The 20694-nt window shown below is 38.6% G+C and overlaps 1 protein-coding gene and 1 non-coding gene across 3 annotated transcripts in view; one reads left to right on the top strand and one right to left on the bottom strand.

Moving 5' to 3' along the window:
- acap3a (ArfGAP with coiled-coil, ankyrin repeat and PH domains 3a) overlaps positions 1 to 20694 on the top strand; it is a 64565-nt gene that overhangs the window by 13943 nt on the left and 29928 nt on the right. For both annotated transcript variants that reach the window (XM_016681071.1, XM_007570777.2), the window contains exon 2: positions 14540 to 14597. In XM_016681071.1, coding sequence (XP_016536557.1) covers positions 14540 to 14597 — 58 coding nt within the window. The remainder of the gene's footprint in view (positions 1 to 14539; positions 14598 to 20694) is intronic.
- Positions 9329 to 9401, bottom strand: trnav-cac (transfer RNA valine (anticodon CAC)). The gene has a single exon. It is a non-coding gene; the product is annotated as a tRNA-Val (tRNA).

Here is a 20694-nt window from a genome sequence, read left to right as displayed (position 1 = left end):
TTTCTGCAGTTTCCATGTTCTTCACAAAGTAACTGATTTAGAAATAATGTGAATATAAAATGTCTATACACACATGAATTAAAATGCAAGGTGTTTGTGATGTCAAGAAATCAGATAAATCATTCCAGAACTGTCTCTACCTTTAATTAGACCTATCCTGTACATGTCAAATACAAACTGGAATACTTTAGGGACAAAAAGCCAAACTAATAAGTTGTAGAAGCACCTGTTGTTTTCATATCTGCTGTCAGTGCTTACCTTTATAAAAACGCCTTCTTCACATCATATTTCAGAGTTTTAATCGTATTCAGCTGCGGGGTTTGACTGGGCCACTTCCAAACCTGGTGAAACAGTTATTTTTCTGTACTGTATCAGAAAAAGGTTTGGTGCCAAGAAGTTCATCAAATACTTTAGGGAGACATCATATCTGTTTTTGCAAAAACAGATTTCCTCTTGGAAGATGGAGGTCTTTGACCAAAAACTGGTTCACCTCCTGTTGTTTTCTTTGTGAAACAAGGGACCTTTGGGCAGATTTTTTTCCTTCTGAGGCTATAATTCTCCAGATAGCCATTTTTCTGCTCTGGTGACCGACACCAAGCGGTTATCTCACGGCATGTTTGACCCCACTTTGCCAATTCTAAAGCTGCAGTCTGTGTTTGGAACACTTTTTTGTTGTGCTTTCCTGCTGGCTGTGTCGCGATGCGGTCAGGCCTTTGCTGGTTCACGGTCTGAAGGGAGAGAGAGGGTTAGAGGTCATGGAGGGGAATCAGAAGTCATATGACTACCAAGGGGAATGCTGAGAACCTCAGATCACAGGAAACACTTGGAGGAAGTGACCACACCTCCATTGTCTGTTACTGAGTTGATCAGACATGATGACACTCAAATGATGGCCTAGTGTTTAAAACAGTTTGGGACCTTTGGGCTTAAAAACACAAAAGATGCGATACCATCCAGCTAAGGTTATCTGAACGTTGCGTAAAAGCTGCACACTGCTTACACTTCTGTTTCTAAAACTCTTGTTTTTCCAAAGCTGCGAGACAGGAAGGAGCTGAATGCTTCACAGGTCTGGTATGTCTTTTTAGTGCAAGCCAAGCTGCATGTTTAACCCACAAAAATGCCGGGAAGACTCCCAGCTCTCGCCGCTGCAACACATCACGCCTGCTGAGGGATTTTCAGTGGGGGGAATTCAGCTACTTCACCAAAATGTCAGTGTTTCACCGTAGGATTGGCTTACTGTGAGCTATTCTGTGCTGCTTTCCTCCACAGTCAGCCCTGGTGTTGTGCCCAGAAATAAGGCAATAAGACGCTCCATGTCTGTGCACTTTATTGTCTTCCTCCTTTCAATGGAACATTGTGCAGGCTGGTTCTCACAGTCCAGGCCTCCTCTTGTGTGTCCTTTCTTTCGTCTCCTTCGCACCGGGCGTCTTCTTCGACATTTTTGTGCATTGCAGTCATCTCGGAGTTGGACCACCCTGTCTTAATATAAACCGTCACCGCCAGCAAAGACCCCTAATACTCTGACCTGTCATTGCCCTGTCAGCCTGGTGATCAACAGCGGGGCCTCCTCCGCACCCAACCCTACAGTGGCTGTTGAGACGTCTCCTACATCCTATGCAATAACAAACACACAGACTGACGCTGTAGTTCAGTCTGCTTCCTTTGCAGAGGAAACTCTAACCCATCTCATGGTATAAATAATACACGTCAGCTGTGCTGAAAGGGTTAATCTATGTCACACTTCCTCTATACGACCCTTTTGTTATTGTTCACTGACTGCCTGTGGTGACCTAATTGTACAAGCAACCCCCCTCCTACACCTCATGAATTACTGGAACTGTAACTGCCATTTGTAATGTGTTAAACTCATTACAGACACGATTTAAAGGGAACCTATTGTGCAAAATTCACATTTTGCTGTATTTTTTTTTTACTTCCTCTTGGGTCTCGACTGCTTCTAAAAGCACTTAAAAAGCCGCCCATCTTTTTTTTTTTCTATAATGTGTTGACTTACCATTCAGAAATCACTTGCTGAATTCATGTTGAATGTGCAGGAGGCTCTACTTCTGCTTTTCAAAGGTGTATGGTTGTATAATTGCGCATCTGTTTGCAGCCATTTTCATGTGCAGGTTTAAACATTGAGTTCGGGGGCGTGGCACGTTCACTGATTGGAAAAATATAAAATTTTTTAGTTTTGTTCGGGCCGAAGTCAGATTACTGAGAAGTAGATTTTTAAGCCCTTAATTGTCATATGTTCTACTGGAAGCCTTATACTGAATTGATCTGACATGTATTTAGAATTATTTAGTTTAATAAAATTTTGTTAAGGTTTAATCTATGTTAGATGTTTTCATATTACATTGTTTACACTGTGTGTATATATCAATAAATTATGTCATCACATTCTTTTTAAACAGAAAAAAAGTATTCCTGATGTCTCATGTTTTACCCTTGAGAATTTAATTGCACTACTGTATGCTTAGTAGCTGTCAGCTTGCTTTATTTATTTTTTTTGCTTACGTCTGGTATTACCAAACCACTGCTCAGCAGAGAAGATATAGTAGTGTGGTTAGAACAATATTTACAGCATGAGATTTGTCCAAGTGTAGTTACAGGCTGTTGCATCAGTGGTTCTGCTCTCCTCGTTAATCGCTCTGCTCCACTGGCTTGCACACTGATCTTTCATCGGGCAAACGGAGATGAGACTTAGAGTGAGAGCTGGATGTTTGTGTCCTGCTGTGTGCGAGATGCCCTAAACGACTCCACCACTGACCCACAACATCTCGAGGTTCCTCAGGACTTGCTGGCCAAGTTCCCTTTCATTGTCTTCTTGCATTTTTTTCCTCCAAAGTGTAGCAGTGTCAGCAGTGTCAGCAGGAAGTTTAGGCACATCTTTCACTAAATTCAGTCCAGACATTAAATCCTGAAAATGTAATTTATGAACTGGTCTCATGGGATCCTTTTGAGTCTGTCTTCTATGATAAAGCAAATCGAGCTGTTCTGTTATATGTTCTGATATTCGTTGTGCTGTTGTAGCAGAAAAAAAATAGCCTTCTTAAAAATGAATTTGGAAAAATGTAAGAAGGAACACAGAAGAAGACTAATACAATTTATACAATTTAATTTAATCTCTAAAGCAGCTCTTTAGGAAAAAGGCATTTTACATATTTTTCTTTAACTATAATTCAATTTAGAAAGAACAAACCAAGACTGTTTTACAGCTCTAAAATAGTTTTAGTAGAGCATATATTTGATATTTGCAGTCAATTCCCACCTTTTAGTTCAGTATTTGCAGATTTTTCTATGAAACATACATAGCTCCAAAATATTGATGTGTATTTCCATAAAACATATCTAAAGAAAGAAATTATAGAAAGCTGAATATCTGCACACAGTGTTACTTGACATGCTTTTTGCTAGTGTTTGCAAAGCAGCCAATCCAGGAGTGACATTCATTTTGCTTGACGCTGATTGGCTGTACCCCCAAAAGTCTAGATAAGGACTTCTGTGATGGTGTTAAGATGCTTTCTGCTGTGCGTATTAATGGTATACTTGCTGACTCTTTGAACTATTAAACTAGGCTGTCATAAGCTTTCTTTAGAGGAGGAGAATAGCGACAGGCTTAGTATTTTAAGCGGTTGTGGTAGTCCAGTTCTGTTTTGGGAAGCTGGGTAAAGCCCTTGTTTTTACCGACATCCATGTGGCATCCAAATGAAAGTTAGCTGCCATATTTGCCACATCTGCATACCATATAGTTAAAAGAGCTGCTTTATTCTCTTGTGATTTTTCTTCTGACCCCATTTGACACGTGTAGCTCCCCCTCCAATGTGATTATTAGCTCCCAAATTTGTTTTATTCATAAGGTTGATTGTTTTTCACTATGTGAGCACTATGGGAAGAAACATGTGAGCAGTCATGTGTGTTTTCTTCATCAATACTGATGGACATATGTCAAACCTTTGCCAAAAAGGACATTTTCTTTCTCAAAAATGACATATTTTGGACTCAAGCTACAAAACTGACAGATTTCCCTCAGTTTCCTCGCATATATCAGAGAAAGTTCTTGGCAGGAACAACTGTTGGACTAAACTTGGCTGTAAGGTTTTGGTTTGATTTACAATGTTTCTGCTTGAAAATGTCTCTGTTCCAGTTTGCTTTGTTTCCATGTTGAGTGAAATGGACTCATCTGCTCCTTCTAAGTGGGAATGTTATCTTCAGCTCGGGGACTGACTGCCTGCCTGCCCGCTGGCCGGTGTGCTTACTTTACCACATGTGAAACGCTTGTATCACGGACAGCAGCACAACTAATGTCTCGCCGAGGGAAATTCAGAAAATATGTGCACATGTTGCTCAAGGTCCGGCATGATACAGCCTGATCCTGCAGTGGGGGAAAGCATAAAATTCCAATTTTGGCACACTTAGTGTGGGAAGTCGTTGAACTTTTTCTCCAGGGAAGTTTTGAATACAACCATAAGTGTTTCTTTTCATTCTTCTTCCTCTCAGTTGGGATAATCAAATGTTTTTGTGAACTTTAACATCTCAGGATTGCAGTTTGTGTTTGTACTTAAAGCATACTTCAAAATTACTTTAGCATCCGTGCACTTAGCTTAGAAACCTTAAATCTGAAGTTTTCAGGAAGTTTCCCAACATTTCCAAATCCAGCATATTTCATGACAAACAGAAGTTGAGAACAGAAATGATAAAACTGATAAACTTACCTGCTCTCGGTTTAGCCTTCCTGTTATTTGATAACAGTCTAACTCTCTCTCATTTTGTCGCAGCTTGAATGAACCTCTGACATGCCTCAACATGTCAGATATCTATTTTTTTCTTTTTTAAATAGTATGTCTCATCTCAATTTTGAAAATAAGTGACACTGACTTTTGTCCCCTCAGTAACGGTGTCTGCACTAAAGATGGTGTTGTTGACATGACATGGTTACATTTAGAATGATGCATTCTCCTTCAAAAATCATGTTTTTGAGTTTCAGCATTAGTCAAACATAAATGATCAAGCATTTCTATTGAAAGATCATCTGGATTTCTCATACTTAAGATGAAATTAGAAGTTTTTCATCCAACTTATGGCCATAAAATGATTACATTTTTTTATTTTTATGTAGTAACTTGTAACAATCACTGAAATAAAGCTTTTTTTTTGGCCTATATTTGGTTCATTTGCTTTTGTGCTTGGTAATAATATAGGGTACTGATCCATCTGTTCTTCTGGTAAAAATGTAAATCATCTAATCATGACCAAATTTAAACCAGACTTTAAGCTTAAACTCAATGAGACTTATATGTTTCTTAATTATTTGTTTTTTTGCTTAATTAAGCTGTAATTTACTACACCATGTGAAAGTTTACAATAAATAATTCTCAGAGAAGTTGAACTTTTAAAGATGACACACATGCTGATGTTAATCAATCTCTTACAGTCGGCATTTAAGCAATTCATATGTTTTGTAGCATTTAATGTTAATTTGAGGTTTTAAATTCTGCTCGATGCATTTCCTAAAATATTATTTAGATCTCCAGGCTCCTTCTCTCCTATAGAGTTTATAGGCTGTGGTCTGTGGCTTTTAAGAGATTCACCACACAGCCAACATATGAGCTAATAAAAGGGATAAATGGCAGGGATGTGGCAGCGTGTGAGAAGGAAGAAGAGATAGCGGTGTGGAGAGCAGACGGGCAAAAGTTCATCCTCAGCAGGCAGGCTGGCCATATGAGCACTTAACACGCAGACAAACCAGATATGCACTTCAAACTTAAAAAAAAAAATACAGTGTTGATTCTGGAAAAGCTCTGTGGAGTCACAAGAGAGGAATATTTACTGTCAGCCAACTCCGTTTTACCTTTCTCCTCTTCTTTTGCCTTCCTTTTTAATGTTTCCCGTCAGCAGAAGAACAGAGGTTGTTTTCAGGATGGATGACAGACGGAGTGATTGAGCAACTTTTTCTTTTTGGCTCGTTAGTTTCCTGTGCTGCTCTGACAGTAAAGAGGTTGGAAATCACAAGCAGTTCAGTTCACTAGTCGCTGACATGATGAAATTTGGTTATTGGAACAGCAAGAAGTGTTTAACACTGATGTATATAATCACAAAATTAAAAAGACACCCCTGAATATGAAGCATATTGTCACTGTATATTGTCATGCATCCATGAATGTTTTTCTGACATTTGAGGCTCCTTGTAGAAAATCTTGTGGTGGTCTCTGTATTTAACCCACTGGAAGAGTGTGTGGGCTTGTAGAAACGAAGCTTGCCTGTCAGCTGTTCGGCCACACACACACATACACGCACACACACACCCACACACACACACGCACGCACACACATTTTTTAAAATGGCTGCTATGTTGATATTTGCACATAGTTTCTAGGCTTATAACAAACGGGAGAGTAGACTTTGGGATTGCTGACATCAATCTAAACTAGGGTGAATGGATTGGTGAAAAATTAAATCTTCAAAAACATAAAGTTCAATTAATTAAAAAAAATATTTATTGCCCATCCTTAATTGGCGATGTCATTCCGTTGTGGTGAAAAAAATGCAATTGTTTCATAAAAAATTTTAAAATAAGTAAAACCTGCCTTTGTATATATCTAATTTTAAAACTTCAACTGTTTCTTTATAATGTGTAGTCAAAGCTTTTAAGAGGCAATGTGGAAGGACCCAAGAGGTGCAGGTTGCAGATCTCTGGTCTAACATATTCTAAGCTTATCTGAATAAAGTTATTTTCTTTTACATGGAGTTAGATAAGTGTGATAACACAGTGATGCTTTTCTGCAATTTTCCAAGCAAAGAATGCATATTTTTGTCTTGAGGATGAATATTTATAATTTTGCAAAGCTATTAATAATGCAGATGTTGCTTCATGTTGGACTTAGTCTGAATCAGAAATATGAGATCTCCACATCCCAGACAGAAACCCAGAGCAGTTTTATTATTTCGAGCTGAAATTAAAGTTCAGGAACAATAGTAAGAGGGTGTCGGGGAAATTTAAAACCCATCCACCTTAAACATATTATGATTGGGTTAATTCAAAGTAGAGTGCAGCGTGAGTGCACAGTATTATGAAGTGAGGTAATGTGATGCCAACTGCTTGAGTGCATAGATTTCTTTTAAGGTCATTAGTTCAAGGCTAGCAATATAAGTTGGTAATAATGTGAGAAGAAGATTAAAAAAAAACAGGGGGAATTGTACTGGGAGTATGCAGTAAAATACATCTAGTGCTTGATTTGCCAGGAAGTTGCTGATAGAATAACTTTCACAAGTGACCAATGGACACTAGACAAATCTCTGTTTGTCTAGTGCTCTACATGGAGAGGATGAGCATGAAGAGGGTCAGAAGGCACTAGCAAATAGCAGACTAAGAATAACTCAAGCCTCAAGGTGAATATTGAGTTCTTCCGCCCACCTGCTCCAGTGAGCCATCCAGCTCTCTATTCCAGCCTCATTTAAGGTTAAAAAACAACAGATATCTCTCTCAACATTCTGCAGCCCCTCATGGATCCCAAAGTGTCTATATTTGGTCCCTCAGGGAGGTTGTTGGTCCTCCCTGGGGTTTAACTCCTGTAGATAGGAGCGCCACCTATATGCCAACTTTTATTATACCCTAATTCTATGGCTGTATAGACAAATTCATCCCCTTATTTTAAGGGGTCATAATTATGGATGCACTGGTTCATTTGTTTCACTTCCGATACCGATATCTGAGGTTTAGTATCGGCTGATAACGATCCGATACAGAAAAACAGCGCTACATTGACTGAAATGTTTATTTTTTCAAACACAGACATGAATGTAATAAATTACAAATTGATTTCATGACTCTGCACCAGTACCACACACTTAAATATACCAATGGCTTCTCAAACTTGGTCAAACATGTAAAATCCGTAACTGGGCCGTTCAAACTGCTGTGAAAAGTTGGATATGGTATGTTGTCGCATACAGGCAAAAAAAAAAGCGCATTTGCTTGCTGATTGAACGTAGCCCAACAGAATCACATCATCTGCAAAGAAAGTAAGACAATTTATTCACTCACACAATTTAATACATCCTATGATGAGCTGACAAGATACTGTTTTACCAGATAATGCAGATCACAGATCAACACAGATCATAACTCGTGCTGATAGACTCGTGAAGTTCCAAAGCAGACACTTGAGATTCTGTCATTGAACACCACAAACAGGATCTGGCACCAGGATTGGCACTGGTGGAGTCCAACCCGCATTGGGAACAAACTTGACTTGAGTTCAAAAAACAAATCATGTTTTGATTGCACAAGGACTGTTGAAACATCCCCAGCACCACATACTCACTCGGCAACCCTTGCTAACCTCCGTTTACCAGTAAACGGTCTAAAGGCATTCCTGAATCCACAAACCGCATGTAGACAACAGAACTAGTTCAACCTCTTCTGTATTCATTATATGATGTTTTTTCTCCTTTATTTCTCCAGGGAAGAAGGGGGGGAAAGCAGAATGATGATGAAATTGTGCAATTGTTAAACTTGTGGACCCATTAAGGCTCCATTTTCCATCCTTACTGTTATCCTGGCCTACACTGCAGCATCTCTCATCTGTTGCTAATTTGATTTGAAAGGCAGCTAACAGCTCTACAGAATGTTTCTGGGGTCCTGATTTATTTTGGGGGTCACTTCCTGGACCTGTCGTTTGCTTGCTGCTCAGAATCCCATCACCAAATCGCCAGACGGATTTGCTAAGACATCTGCTTCATGTACAACATAAACTCATGCAAAAACTTTAGAGCAGGGGTGTCAAACTCAATTTCACCGAGGGCCACTTCAGTATATTGGCCACCCTCAACGGGCCACATTGACGGTACAAATCAGGAGTGCATCCCTGCTAAAACACACCCCAGACAGAAGGCTGACTTCCCTCATTCAGTTACGTGCATTACACCATAGAACTTCCAATTGGTAATTGAAGTGAAGTAGCTTCGATTTCAAAGAAGCCTACATTGAAGTCGATTGGCAAATGAACCATCACCAAAGAGGAAGGCTCTTGTTGTCTCACTGCACCCTAAGAGATCCATAACCTACAAAAGACATTTCTCTCTGGTTTTGAACCAGAGACCTATTGTGTGTAAAGCAAACGTGATAACCACTACGCTACAGGAACAGAACTTCTCTGCTTTGTTTCAGTTTGAGGTTCCAAAGTTGATGATGTTAGATGCAACGCATGAAAATTTCAACTGAGGCTTGCACTCGGATGCCTGGATTCAGAGTACAGACCATGACACCACAGAACCCTTGTTGACCTTTAGTAAACACCTGTGATGAATAGAACATGCAAAATCTGTTTCTGTCTGGTTTCGAACCAGAGACCTTTTGCGTGTGAAGCAAACGTGATAACCACTACACTACAGAAACTCATGCTCTTTGCAGTGTTCCTGGTAGATGATCCAAATTTTGTTAGAGACTAACGTCAATGATGGGCATGGAACAATGTTAAATACTTATACCACAGATCCTCTCAGAGAGCACAGTAACTTGGTGAACAAACTGCCAGACTTATACTTGTGCCTAATTTCACATTACAGTCCATAAACTAAGCCTGGGATCAAAAAATTGTATTGAAGATGTCATTAGCAGAGACAAATGGCTCTACAGAGAATTGCTTAAATGGCTAAAAAATAAAATCAATACTTACAAATAAAAAATGGTTCAAAAATAAAATTAACATATTAAAATAAAAAATATCTCTGAAATACAATCAACACGACAATTAAAAATGGTTCAAAAATAATATCAACACTTCAAAATACAAAATCTCTGGGAAATAAAATATTATGTATCTTGTTTTGAAAAACATTAGAATATAAGCACTTTTATCAAATCTTCATTGTGGTAAGATCATGTAAGTTCTTAAATCCATGGAAACTCAACAGTTTGTAAGGTAGGTGAGTTAGCTCAGCAGGTTAGAGCACGGTGCTGGTAATGCTGAGGTCATCGGTTCAAATCCCATATGGGGCAATTCATGTGTAAGGTCTTTCAGACAATCAACACTTCAAAATAAGGATTCAAAAATAAAATCAACACTTTACAATTAAATATATTTTTGAATAGCCAATGTTAATATGATTGTAATTTCACAGGTAAAAATAGTACATGACCGATTTTTTTAAAATTTTTTTTATGTTGTTGGTCAAGATAACGGATAACAAAAAAGGTCTAGCACGACCTGCCGCCCTGACACCAACTCACACACATCTTCATTCACAGTCTTACTTGTAAATCGATTTTTCTTTTCTTGGACGTTTTGATGTTAGCTTGTCGAATAAAACTGTCGATGTCTCAGTTTTATTCAATCAATAAGCAGCTTGAGGTGACTGCTGCTCTCTAGTGGCAAGAAGCCGTAATGTTGGAGGGTAACAATCGGAATGCATTGTGGGAGATGAAGTTTGTAGTCAATTCATGCTCAGAACCTATTTTAAGTCAATCATCGGCCTATAAAATGCTGGGGCGGGCCACATAAAATGACATGGCGGGCCACATTTGGCCCGCGGGCCTTGAGTTTGACACATGTGCTTTAGGGTATTGGCTTCTTTTTAAAAACAGTTCTTTCTGTTTCTACTCCAATATCTGCATTTTCTGCTGGTTGATGCAGAGAAATGCTCCTGTTGTTTATTTAAGGTATTGCAGATCAGAAGATTTGAGCACTGCAGGCTTTTCTTTGGATTCCCAGTCAGCATGTCGCCAGCAAGAACCACCAGAGCTGCTGCTTGCTCAGCATAATCTATTTTTATTATGCTGTTAAAGCGCTGCCTAACTTCACTGCTTTCACGCATGCAGGCTTGTTTGGCCACTTCTGCTTTTAATGCCATCTATTAAGTCCTAATCATCCATTAAGGACAGGGTGTGCAGGAGTAGATGTGTGAAACACAGGAGGATGTACAGCAGTGTAACAGGGTTTAACTAGCCGCCTGCCACAGGAGCCCTGTGGCTCGTCGTGTCGTTGCCTGTGCAGTTTGTGTGAACGGGGGTCAGCTCGCTTGCACGGCTGGGAGATCTCCGTCCCACTTAGGAGACGGTTGCCATAGCTACGGGCCCAGGGCAGCATGTGCATCCATTATGGGAGGCGTGTGCAGTGAGACAGAGGACACAGCCTGAGGGCAGCAGCTGTCCTGTGAGTCAGAGAGCACACATCTGCCACACCACTCCGGCTAAACCGAGTGTCGTCCACTGAAAGCCCCGGCAGCTAACAGGTGGGAGCCTTGTTCGCCACTACTGGAAAAACGAATGCTGTTCACAGTCTTTTTCTTTTACAATATAAAATGATAATCTTGAAATTCAGATTGTCTTGTAAAAGAGAAAAGTATTAAGAGGATTAGAGCTACTTAAAAAAGGAGAATTTGGACTTTAAGATCTTTGATTTTTTTTTTGTCAGAATTTTTACTTCAATCTTCTGAAGAAGTCAAAAATCTGAGATTAAAGTCATAATTCTAAGAAAAAAAGTTCAAATAATATGAAATCCAGACAAGTCTGCTTTGCAAATACTAGCTAATAGCGTCAACTAGCATTGCACCTAGGTAGTTCAACTTCCCAAGCTACCTATTCTTTTGAACACAGCTGTACGTTCCAAAGAAAGGAGCAAATTGACTAATTTGCTGTGAGTGATTTGGGTTACATTCCAAAGAAAACTTTGTGACTCCACGAATTGGCAGATGTCCATGCTTTTAGGCGTCTGTCTGACAAAAGCAAAAACAACCTCTTGTGACTTTAAGAACCCTTTTGAGTAGAAATCTTGAGATGAAGTGAAAAGGTTCTCAAAACCCTTCTTAGAAATATCTACTATATCTGAAAATAATATGCCTTTTGATTAAATACAGGAGTTTTTCATGCACAATTGAACTTCAACTATTAGATGATGTGGCTACGGACAGGCAATATTAAGCTGCCTCTGATAAACCGCTGATCATCTGAAAATAGCAAAGCTTCTGAAAGCCACTGTTGACATTTGGAAAATAAAATCTGACATTTCAGAATCAGCTGGCAGCAGCTGAGAGGCATGAGGACAACGGGTCCAAAGAAAAGCCAGTGGCTGCTAAGCTCTCTATTATCACATAAAAGGAGTAGCTTGACAAAAAAAATTGCTTCAGCAGTGAAAACGGCTTTACACACTGTGACCGTACCCCAAGCTGTGGTTGGTTCAAAGCTGTTCAGTGGGAGATCAGTCTAGTTTATAATAACAACCGTCCACATGTGGAATAATATGGGATTGGTTATTTAAGTAATGCATATCTCCAGTCTTTTTGAGTTACGACTTTTGACATGTATTTCCTCTCTGGACGATTCCTCCTTCCTCTCTCTCGGTTCGTGTAAAGGGAGATGGAGGGCGGTGGAAGCTGTGGGGGTGGACAACACGTGCCAGCCTTTGTCCCTTGAGCCAGCCAGCGCGGGCTAATCCACCCGGAGAGGGAAGAGATGAGGGCCAAGTTATGTCTGGTGCCAGCCGTGGCCGAAATACGCCACAAATGCTATCATCAGGAGGCTGCTGCACAATTTGCAGCATAACCTCAGGATCAAATGAAGTCAAGTGTGTGAGGGAGTGCAGCTGAAGGAGCTGCCAGAAATAGTCACCCTTTTCGTACCAGATGAAGGTTTTGGAAGAATTTCTGCTGTCTTGAATCAGTTCATCAGGAATTAGTTCAGTATATTTGTGCGAATTATTAATGCCCTGAAGAATTTAAGCCGGCCACTTCCAAACAATGGTGGCTCAAAAGGAGGCAAAGTACAAGGCCAGACTTAGAGAATTGTTTGGTTTTTGTTTTTTTTAATCACGAAAATATAGCAGAATAAAGATGTAATATTGCCAGGCGAAATTTGTAAAACTACGAGAAAAAAAGTTGTTTAAATGAGAAAAGAAATCTCCGATAGAGAAATCAAGATCTGACATGACTCATTAAGTCCGTGTGGTTCTTTCTTCGAAATAGATGGTAGATTACCAATGGTTTCAATCTATTGGTACTGATGATAATTTGATGCTGATGTACTAAAAGTTTAGGTATTTCCTTATTTGTAAAACCGATGTAAATGTACATCTTCACAGCTTTAAAATTCTAAAACGATAAACAAAAATATATTTCCAGCCATCTGAATAAGACCAATCTTGATCTCCATGGTGGCCAAACCAGGGGAGATAATAGGTAAAAGATATTTATACTTCAAGTTTGATTGTCATGAGAAAGGGACTCGTTATTTCTCTGTTGAGCTCCATAAACATTTATGCAGTTGTCAGCAGATTACTGCCCTGATCGCAGATTTAGCCCGCCCGACCAGCTGACCATCACTTTAGTCTTAAAGTTGGTGCTAAAAATGGAAAGATAAGAATGAACGCAAAGACAGGTGTATTTAGAATGAGACTGGAACTAACAATTATTTTAGTTATTGACTATTAATCAGATTTTTAAAACGGTCACATTCTGCATATTTTTCATTTAAGACTCTTTTATACAATATTGGAAATACATTAAATGATTCAAGTAAATAATTCAATTCCTTTTTAAAGAAGAAAATAAAAATTTTATTGCTTAGGAGGCAATAACAAGGCATGTTTGATCATTTGCAGCAAAAAGATAGAAAGTATTGAGTTCTTTCTGCTTTCACTTACTATCAGTACGGTGCAGGGCTGATCTGTTGATAATTTCTTGGATTAACCCATTAATAACTGGACAGTAAAAAGTACAGAATTTGAACCAGGTGCCACTTGTTCTGAACATCTTCACAGATAAAAGTTTTTCATCTTAAATGCAAATGTATTTATTTTCTGTCCAGTTTTGACTTAATTGCTGCTTTTTGTGTGTTTTACCTTCAGCAAAAGGCCTTTCTTTGAATCTGTATGGTCCTGTTAGCAATTAATCGATTACTAAATTAGTTGACCATTACTTAAATAATTGATTAACCGCAAATAATCACGATTAGCCTGATTCATCATTTCAGAGGTTATTCAGAATATTGTAAAAGTGAATCCATATGGTTCCTCTGCACGTCAGTTGCTAGTCCCCCCACTCTGACATCAGCAGTGTTTTTGTAAGGGCTGCATCATGGAGCAGAATGTGTTCATAAATCACGTCTTTCTCTCTCTCAGGGTCTGGGGTGGGGGCTCCAGATGCGGCTGGGTGTGGATTCGGTGGTGGCGGCGGTTTCAGCAGTGTGTTAGGTGGTTTGTGTCATGAAACCGCCGTAGACATGTTTCACCTCGCTGTCTGGAGACCACGTCTGTCACTGTGTTTTGACAGATCCGCGCTGCTCCCCGAACGGCGTCTCGCCCCAACTCTCTCAGCGGGTGCAGCTCAAACACGTCTGGCTGCTGCTCCACAAAAACCCGATCTGTCACTGGCAGATTTATGGAGTGTCGCAGAACTCTGAGAATGTGGGAAAGCACTAAACCGACTGGAAAACGGCTGTTTTCCTTTGAGATGAATGACCTTCGTGGAATTTGTTTGAGTTGTGCGGTAAAACATTGCTTTTTGGTCATTGAGTGATTCACGTCTCTGTTTCCTTTTCAGGGCAAATATTGATGAAGTGGAGACAGAAGTTGTGGAGATCGAAGCAAAACTAGATAAGGTAAAAATAACACTTACTGTCATTACTGCTAAATCACTTCATTAAGCAAAGGAAAAATGGAAATTTGAGATGTGCTTTTGTATTCAGCTCCCTTCCAATATGATACCCCTAAATTAGTGCTAAAATTTCAGACTGTTTTCATACCAAGTCCAATTTTAATAAAAGAAAAGAAATGACAAAATAATGTTTTTTTTATTTTAAAGTCCTGACTTCAAAGTCCAAATAAGTAGAAGCTGTGAAACTCGCTTGTCAAACAAAGTGCCTGAACTTTGAAAACCCAAGAAACGCATTGATAAAAAAAATCTAGATTTTTCAAAAATGTAGTATTGAAAAACAGAAATTTGATTAATTGGTGAAATCCACTACACTATGAGCACAAATGTTCCACAAAGTACCATGCATGTGAAAGGGATCATCAGTGTAAATGCATCTGTTATATAACAGGAGCTTATTGGGTGTTTTCACACCTAATAGTCCGATAGACTCGCAACATTGGTTACAACATTTATTACATTTTCAGATGCTGCAGTTCACTTTCACAATGCAATATATCAAACAAACCAAACCTTTTGAAAAACTTGTTCCTTCCACCCCTCACCTGTGATGACGCTGCACCAACAACCACTGAAGGAAACGACACAAAAACCTCTGAAAATTACATTGAGCGCAACTTCTTTTTCAAAGATTTTTAAGCAAAAAATGGAGTAGCATCATATTTTAATGGTTGTAGGATTTCTCTTTTGGTTTTGGTAAAAAAAAAAAAAAAGCACAAGCCATTTCTCCCGCTGTCACTAGACTCGCATGTTTGTTTTGGTTGTATTTACCCAGAATGCCCTGTGCTATGGTCCACTTCCTGTTTTGGAGTGCCAGATTTCATCTCAACCAAACCGAGACCTCTGTTTTTAGGAAGTCCAGAGATCACTTTTTCAATCCCTATCAGAGTTTGATTACACATTCACACCTCCCCGAATGGACTGGATTTCTAGGCAAACAAACTAAAGCTAATTTAAAGCAGCCTAAACAGGGCTGGTGTGAATGCAGAACATTACTGAACACACGTCTTGGCGCATACATCAGCCGCAAAGCCAATAACAAAAAGCCACAAGGGAAGTTATGATGAACTTGCTAGCATGACGTCTGTTGTGGCTTTTGTTGTTTTGTTGTGGCTCCTATTACTATTTGTTCTTGGGACATTTTGTTCTGTTACGGTTTTTGTTGTTGTTTTTGTTTGTTTGTCTTATTTCATTTCCCTTTGGGATTAATAAATATCTGTTAATTGAATTGTTGCAGTTTGCAAAGGCAGCTTTTACATTTTGTTGACCCTTCAGGGTCTGCATAAAAACACTTTTATATAGAAGCCGATAAGTTACAAACAGTTGCAGCAGCAGCAGCCTCAAATCCGCTGTTTATGACGTTAGGTGATCAGGGCTGCTGCATCGATCAGATTAAAATAATTCTCTTTCAGTCTTGGCTTCATTTGCTGTATAAGAAAGATCATCCAAATTCTATATACATGATTGATTCCACATGCTCTGAAGGTTACATGTAGCCCTCTGTCCCTTTATATGGAAAGGGAATAATTCCTACAACATATAGACTTCATGTTTTTTTTGTTTTGTTTTTTTACAATCTTGCATTGACCAGAAGTAAAGCATGCATGGTAGTAATCAAGAACATCAAAAAGAGAGAAAAAGGTAGAAGAAGGAGAAAGAACGCTACATTGTTCATGCTCCTGCATGTTGCAGCACACATCAGACGCAGTGTTCCTGTTAGACTCAGAACTTACATCCAAGCAGTACCTATCCCATACGCCTAACATTAATCAGTTTCGCCGCTGGCTGCCTTGTTTTCTGCTTAATTGACATCAAATGTCACTCTGTCCTTTTAAACAGTTCAGTGAGAGGTCATCAGATTGTGTCTTGGCTTTCAGAGCCTGCAGTTGCCCTTTGATGAGGAAGCCAGATGCTTTTCCCGTAATACTTGTGTCAGGAGTCCATCTGGTCCTGTTCTGACCCTAACCCTGACTTTGTATGTCGGATGGAGACTGGATTAGTCAGGCTGGCCTTTTAATGCCATCAATACTGGAAACCTCTGTGATTTTTATCTTCTAATCTTCCATCCATCATTTCCAGTCTTCAAACCCAGTAACATATTTACATGTAAAATAACTTAAACCTCTGGGGATATATTGTAGAGCAGGGGTGTCAAACTCAATTTTACCGAGGGCCACTTCAGCATATTGGCCACCCTCAACGGGCCACATTGACAGTACAAATCCCTGCTAAAACACACCCCAGACAAAAGGTTGACTTCCCTCATTCAGTTCTATAGAGGCTTATAATGAGTCAGTGGTCCAGGTGTGTTAGAGAAGGTATCCATCTAAAGTTGCAGATGGTAGCTCTGGAAAACTAGACTTGGGCAGCCCTAGCATAACTGTATAAAAATACAATGTTAAAAATAAATTAAACACCACCTCATATTGTTAAATAACCGATTTTATGTATTGAAGTTTTAAATATTACATTTGAGTTTCCATGGATGTAAAATTACTGCTCAGTTTAAAAATTACAATATTTAAATCAGTGTTTAAAGGTAAGCAAACAAATAATAAAAACAAGTCACATGGGCAGACATTATAGACTTTATGCAAAGATATAGTCTCAGAGGCAACTGAAATCAATTAATTTAAAAAATCCTTTCTGAATATCATCTCATGGTCTGAACTAAATGCATCTTTCTGACCGGGAGCTGACAGCGTGTTGAAGAGTTATGGACCGGACGCTTTGGAGCGTCTGGTTAGGAAGCGCATTACAAACCTTTGGTTGAAATGTAGTTTGTAGTCAATTCGTGCTCAAAACCTTAAGTCAATCATTGGCCTATAAAATGCTGGGGGGCCACATGTGGCCGACAGGCCTTGAGTTTGACACATGTGCATTACGCCATAGAACTGCCAATTGGTAATTGAAGTAAAGTAGCTTCGATTTCAAAGAAGCCTACATTGAAGTCGATTGGCAAATGAACCATCACAAAAGAGGAAGGCTCTTGTTGTCTCATTGCACCCAAAGAGATGCATAACCTACAAAAACCATTTCTGTCTGGTTTCGAACCAGAAACCTTTTATGTGTAAAGCAAACATGATAACCACTACACCACAGGAACTGAACTTCTCTGCTTTGTTTCAGTTTGAGGTTCCAAAGTTGATGAAATGAGATGCAACGCATGAAAATTTCAACTGAGGCTTGCACTCAGATGCCTGGATTCAGAGTACAGACCATGACACCACAGAACCCTTGTTGACCTTTAGTAAACACCTGTGATGAATAGAACATGCAAAATCTGTTTCTTTCTGGTTTTGAACCAGAAACCTTTTGCATGTAAAGCCAACGTGACAACCACTACACTACAGAAACTCATGCTCTTTGGAGTGTTCCTGGTAGATGATCCACATTTTGTTAGAGACTAATGTCAACTATGGGCATGGAACAATGTCAAATACTTACAGATCCTCTCAGAGAGCACAGTAACTTGGTGAACAAACTGTCAGACTTATAATTGTGCCCAATTTCACATTACAGTCCATAAACTCAGCCTGGGATCAAAGAAATGTATTAAAGATGTCATTAGCAGAGACAAATGGTTCTACAGAGAATTGGTTAAATGGCTAAAAAATAAAATTAATACTTACAAATAAAAAATGGTTCAAAAATAAAATTAAGACATTAAATAAAAAAATATCTCTGAAATACAATCCCTTGAAAATTAAAAATGGTTCAAAAATAATATCAACACTTCAAAATACAACATCTCTGGAAAATAAAATATTATGTATGTTGTTTTGAAAAACATAGGAATATAAGCACTTTTATCAAATTTCCATTGTGATAAGATCATGTAAGTTCTTCTTAAATCCATGGAAACTCAACAGTTTGTACGGTAGGTGAGTTAGCTCAGCAGGTTAGAGCACCGTGCTTGTAATGCTGAGGTCATCGGTTCAAACCCCATATGGGGCAATTCATGTGTAAGGTCTTTCAGACAATCAACACTTCAAAATAAATAAGGGTTCAAAAATAAAATCAACACTTTACAATAAAAAAGGTTTCAAAAATAAAATCAACACTTCAAAATAAAATCAACATTTCAAAATAAATAAGGTTTCAAAAATAAAATCAACACTTTACAATAAAAAAGGTTTCAAAAATAAAATCAACACTTCAAAATAAATAAGGTTTCAAAAATAACATCAACACTTTACAATTTAAAAAAATGGTTCAAAAATAAAATCAACACTTTAAAATTAAAAAATGGTAAAAAAAATCACTTTACAATTAAAAAAATGGTTCAAAAATAAAATCAATACAAATAAAAAATGGTTAGGAAGCGCATTACAAACCTATGGTTGAAATGGCGCGTTAAATTCAAGTCTCCATTGCAGACCAGAGAAAACTAAAGAGAATGCAACGTTGTGTTAATCCACTCGTGGAGCCGGCAGTTTATCTTAAGGAAATAAATGATGCAAAAATTAATTAGACTAAATAGTCGATGTTAATATGATTGTAATTTCACGTATAAAATAGTACAGGACCGATTTTTTTTTTATGTTGTCGGTCAAGATAACGTCTAGCACGACCTGTCGCCCTGACACCAACTCACACACATCTTCATTCACAGTCTTACTTGTAAATCGATTTTTCTTTTCTTGTATGTTTTGATGTTAGCTTGTCGATGTCTCAGTTTTATTCGCTGGGAAAATCAATAAGCAGCTTGAGGTGACTCTGCTGCTCTCTAGTGGCGAGAAGCCGTAATGTTAGCTGGTAACAATCGGAATGCATTGTGGGAGATGTAGTTTGTAGTCAATTCGTGCTCAAAACCTATTGTAAGTCAATGTCGGCCTATAAAATGCTGCGGGGGCCACATAAAATGACGTGGCCCGCGGGCCTTGAGTTTGACACATGTGTTGTAGAGTGATGCAGGAAAACTGGTCCATGTGTTTGCTACTGCTGGACAATATTTATTTTTTGCTACTAGGATTTCCCAGATTCGTAGCTCTGTAAAAGCCCTTCAGCTGATCCCAAATGCTGCAGCAATATTAAAATTAAAAGGAGAGATCATCCATCCATCGTATATGCCTGCTTATCCATTCAGGTCACAGGACAGCTGCTGCGGTCTCTTGCGGTCATCAGATGAAAGGCTGGTCATACCCTGGAGAGATCAGCAGTTCATCAGAGGGCAGAAATCATATTTCTTCATTTTTAGCTTCTATTCATTAGCTATCATGATGATTTTTTTTACATGTGAAGCTCTGTATCCTGTTTTATACATTTCTTATTCTTCTATATGTTTCCAACAGAGCACTGCTTTCGGATTGTATGAGTGAATTATATTGGATTGAATTGGATCTCAACTTGATTTTATATAATTGGATGTGAATTGAAGATTTTTTTTCTAAAAGCTGATCTTTTCTTTATTTGGCTCCTTTCTGTGGAACCATCTGCTAGTTTCTTTCCATAAAGCCCGCTCCCTGTCTACTTTTGAGACCATACAGTGTAAAACATTTTGAAAGTGGTTTAACTTGAAAATGAAGGTTCACTTTCTGCCTTGAGAATGCAAGTAAAGTCAACAAGAACATAATTTTGAATTTAAGAAAGTTGATTTAACAACCAGAGACAAGTTTCTAAACATTGTTTTTTAAGTTTCGACTTAATAGTGTAGTTTAAACCAAATATATTTTTCACCAAGTTGAACAAGCACACATTTCTTATTTTCATTCACATTTTCAAGTTAAAATAGCTACTTATTTTAAGTTAGTGATGTAAGTTAAGTTAGAAGAACTTAAATGGTGCAAAATATCTGACCTGGATTGGGAGAAATGGCTCATGGACTTTTACCAATGACAAAAGACAAATGCTACAACTAGCAAAATCTGACGCCACTCTATTTTTGTTTACATTTTGTGAAAAGGGAAGTTGTGCTCAGTGTCTTCTTCAGACGTTTTTCTGTCATTTCCTTCAGTGGTTCCTGGTGCAGCGCCACCACAGGTGAAGGAGGGAACTGGTTTTTCAAAGGTTTTGGCTCATTTGAAAGGGAACCACCCCACCTG

The sequence above is a fragment of the Poecilia formosa genome, unplaced genomic scaffold (assembly GCF_000485575.1).
Source record: "Poecilia formosa unplaced genomic scaffold, Poecilia_formosa-5.1.2 Scaffold268, whole genome shotgun sequence".
Lineage (NCBI taxonomy): Eukaryota > Metazoa > Chordata > Actinopteri > Cyprinodontiformes > Poeciliidae > Poecilia > Poecilia formosa.
Note: the sequence above shows the minus strand (reverse complement) of the source record. Positions and strands in the feature narration are given on the sequence as shown.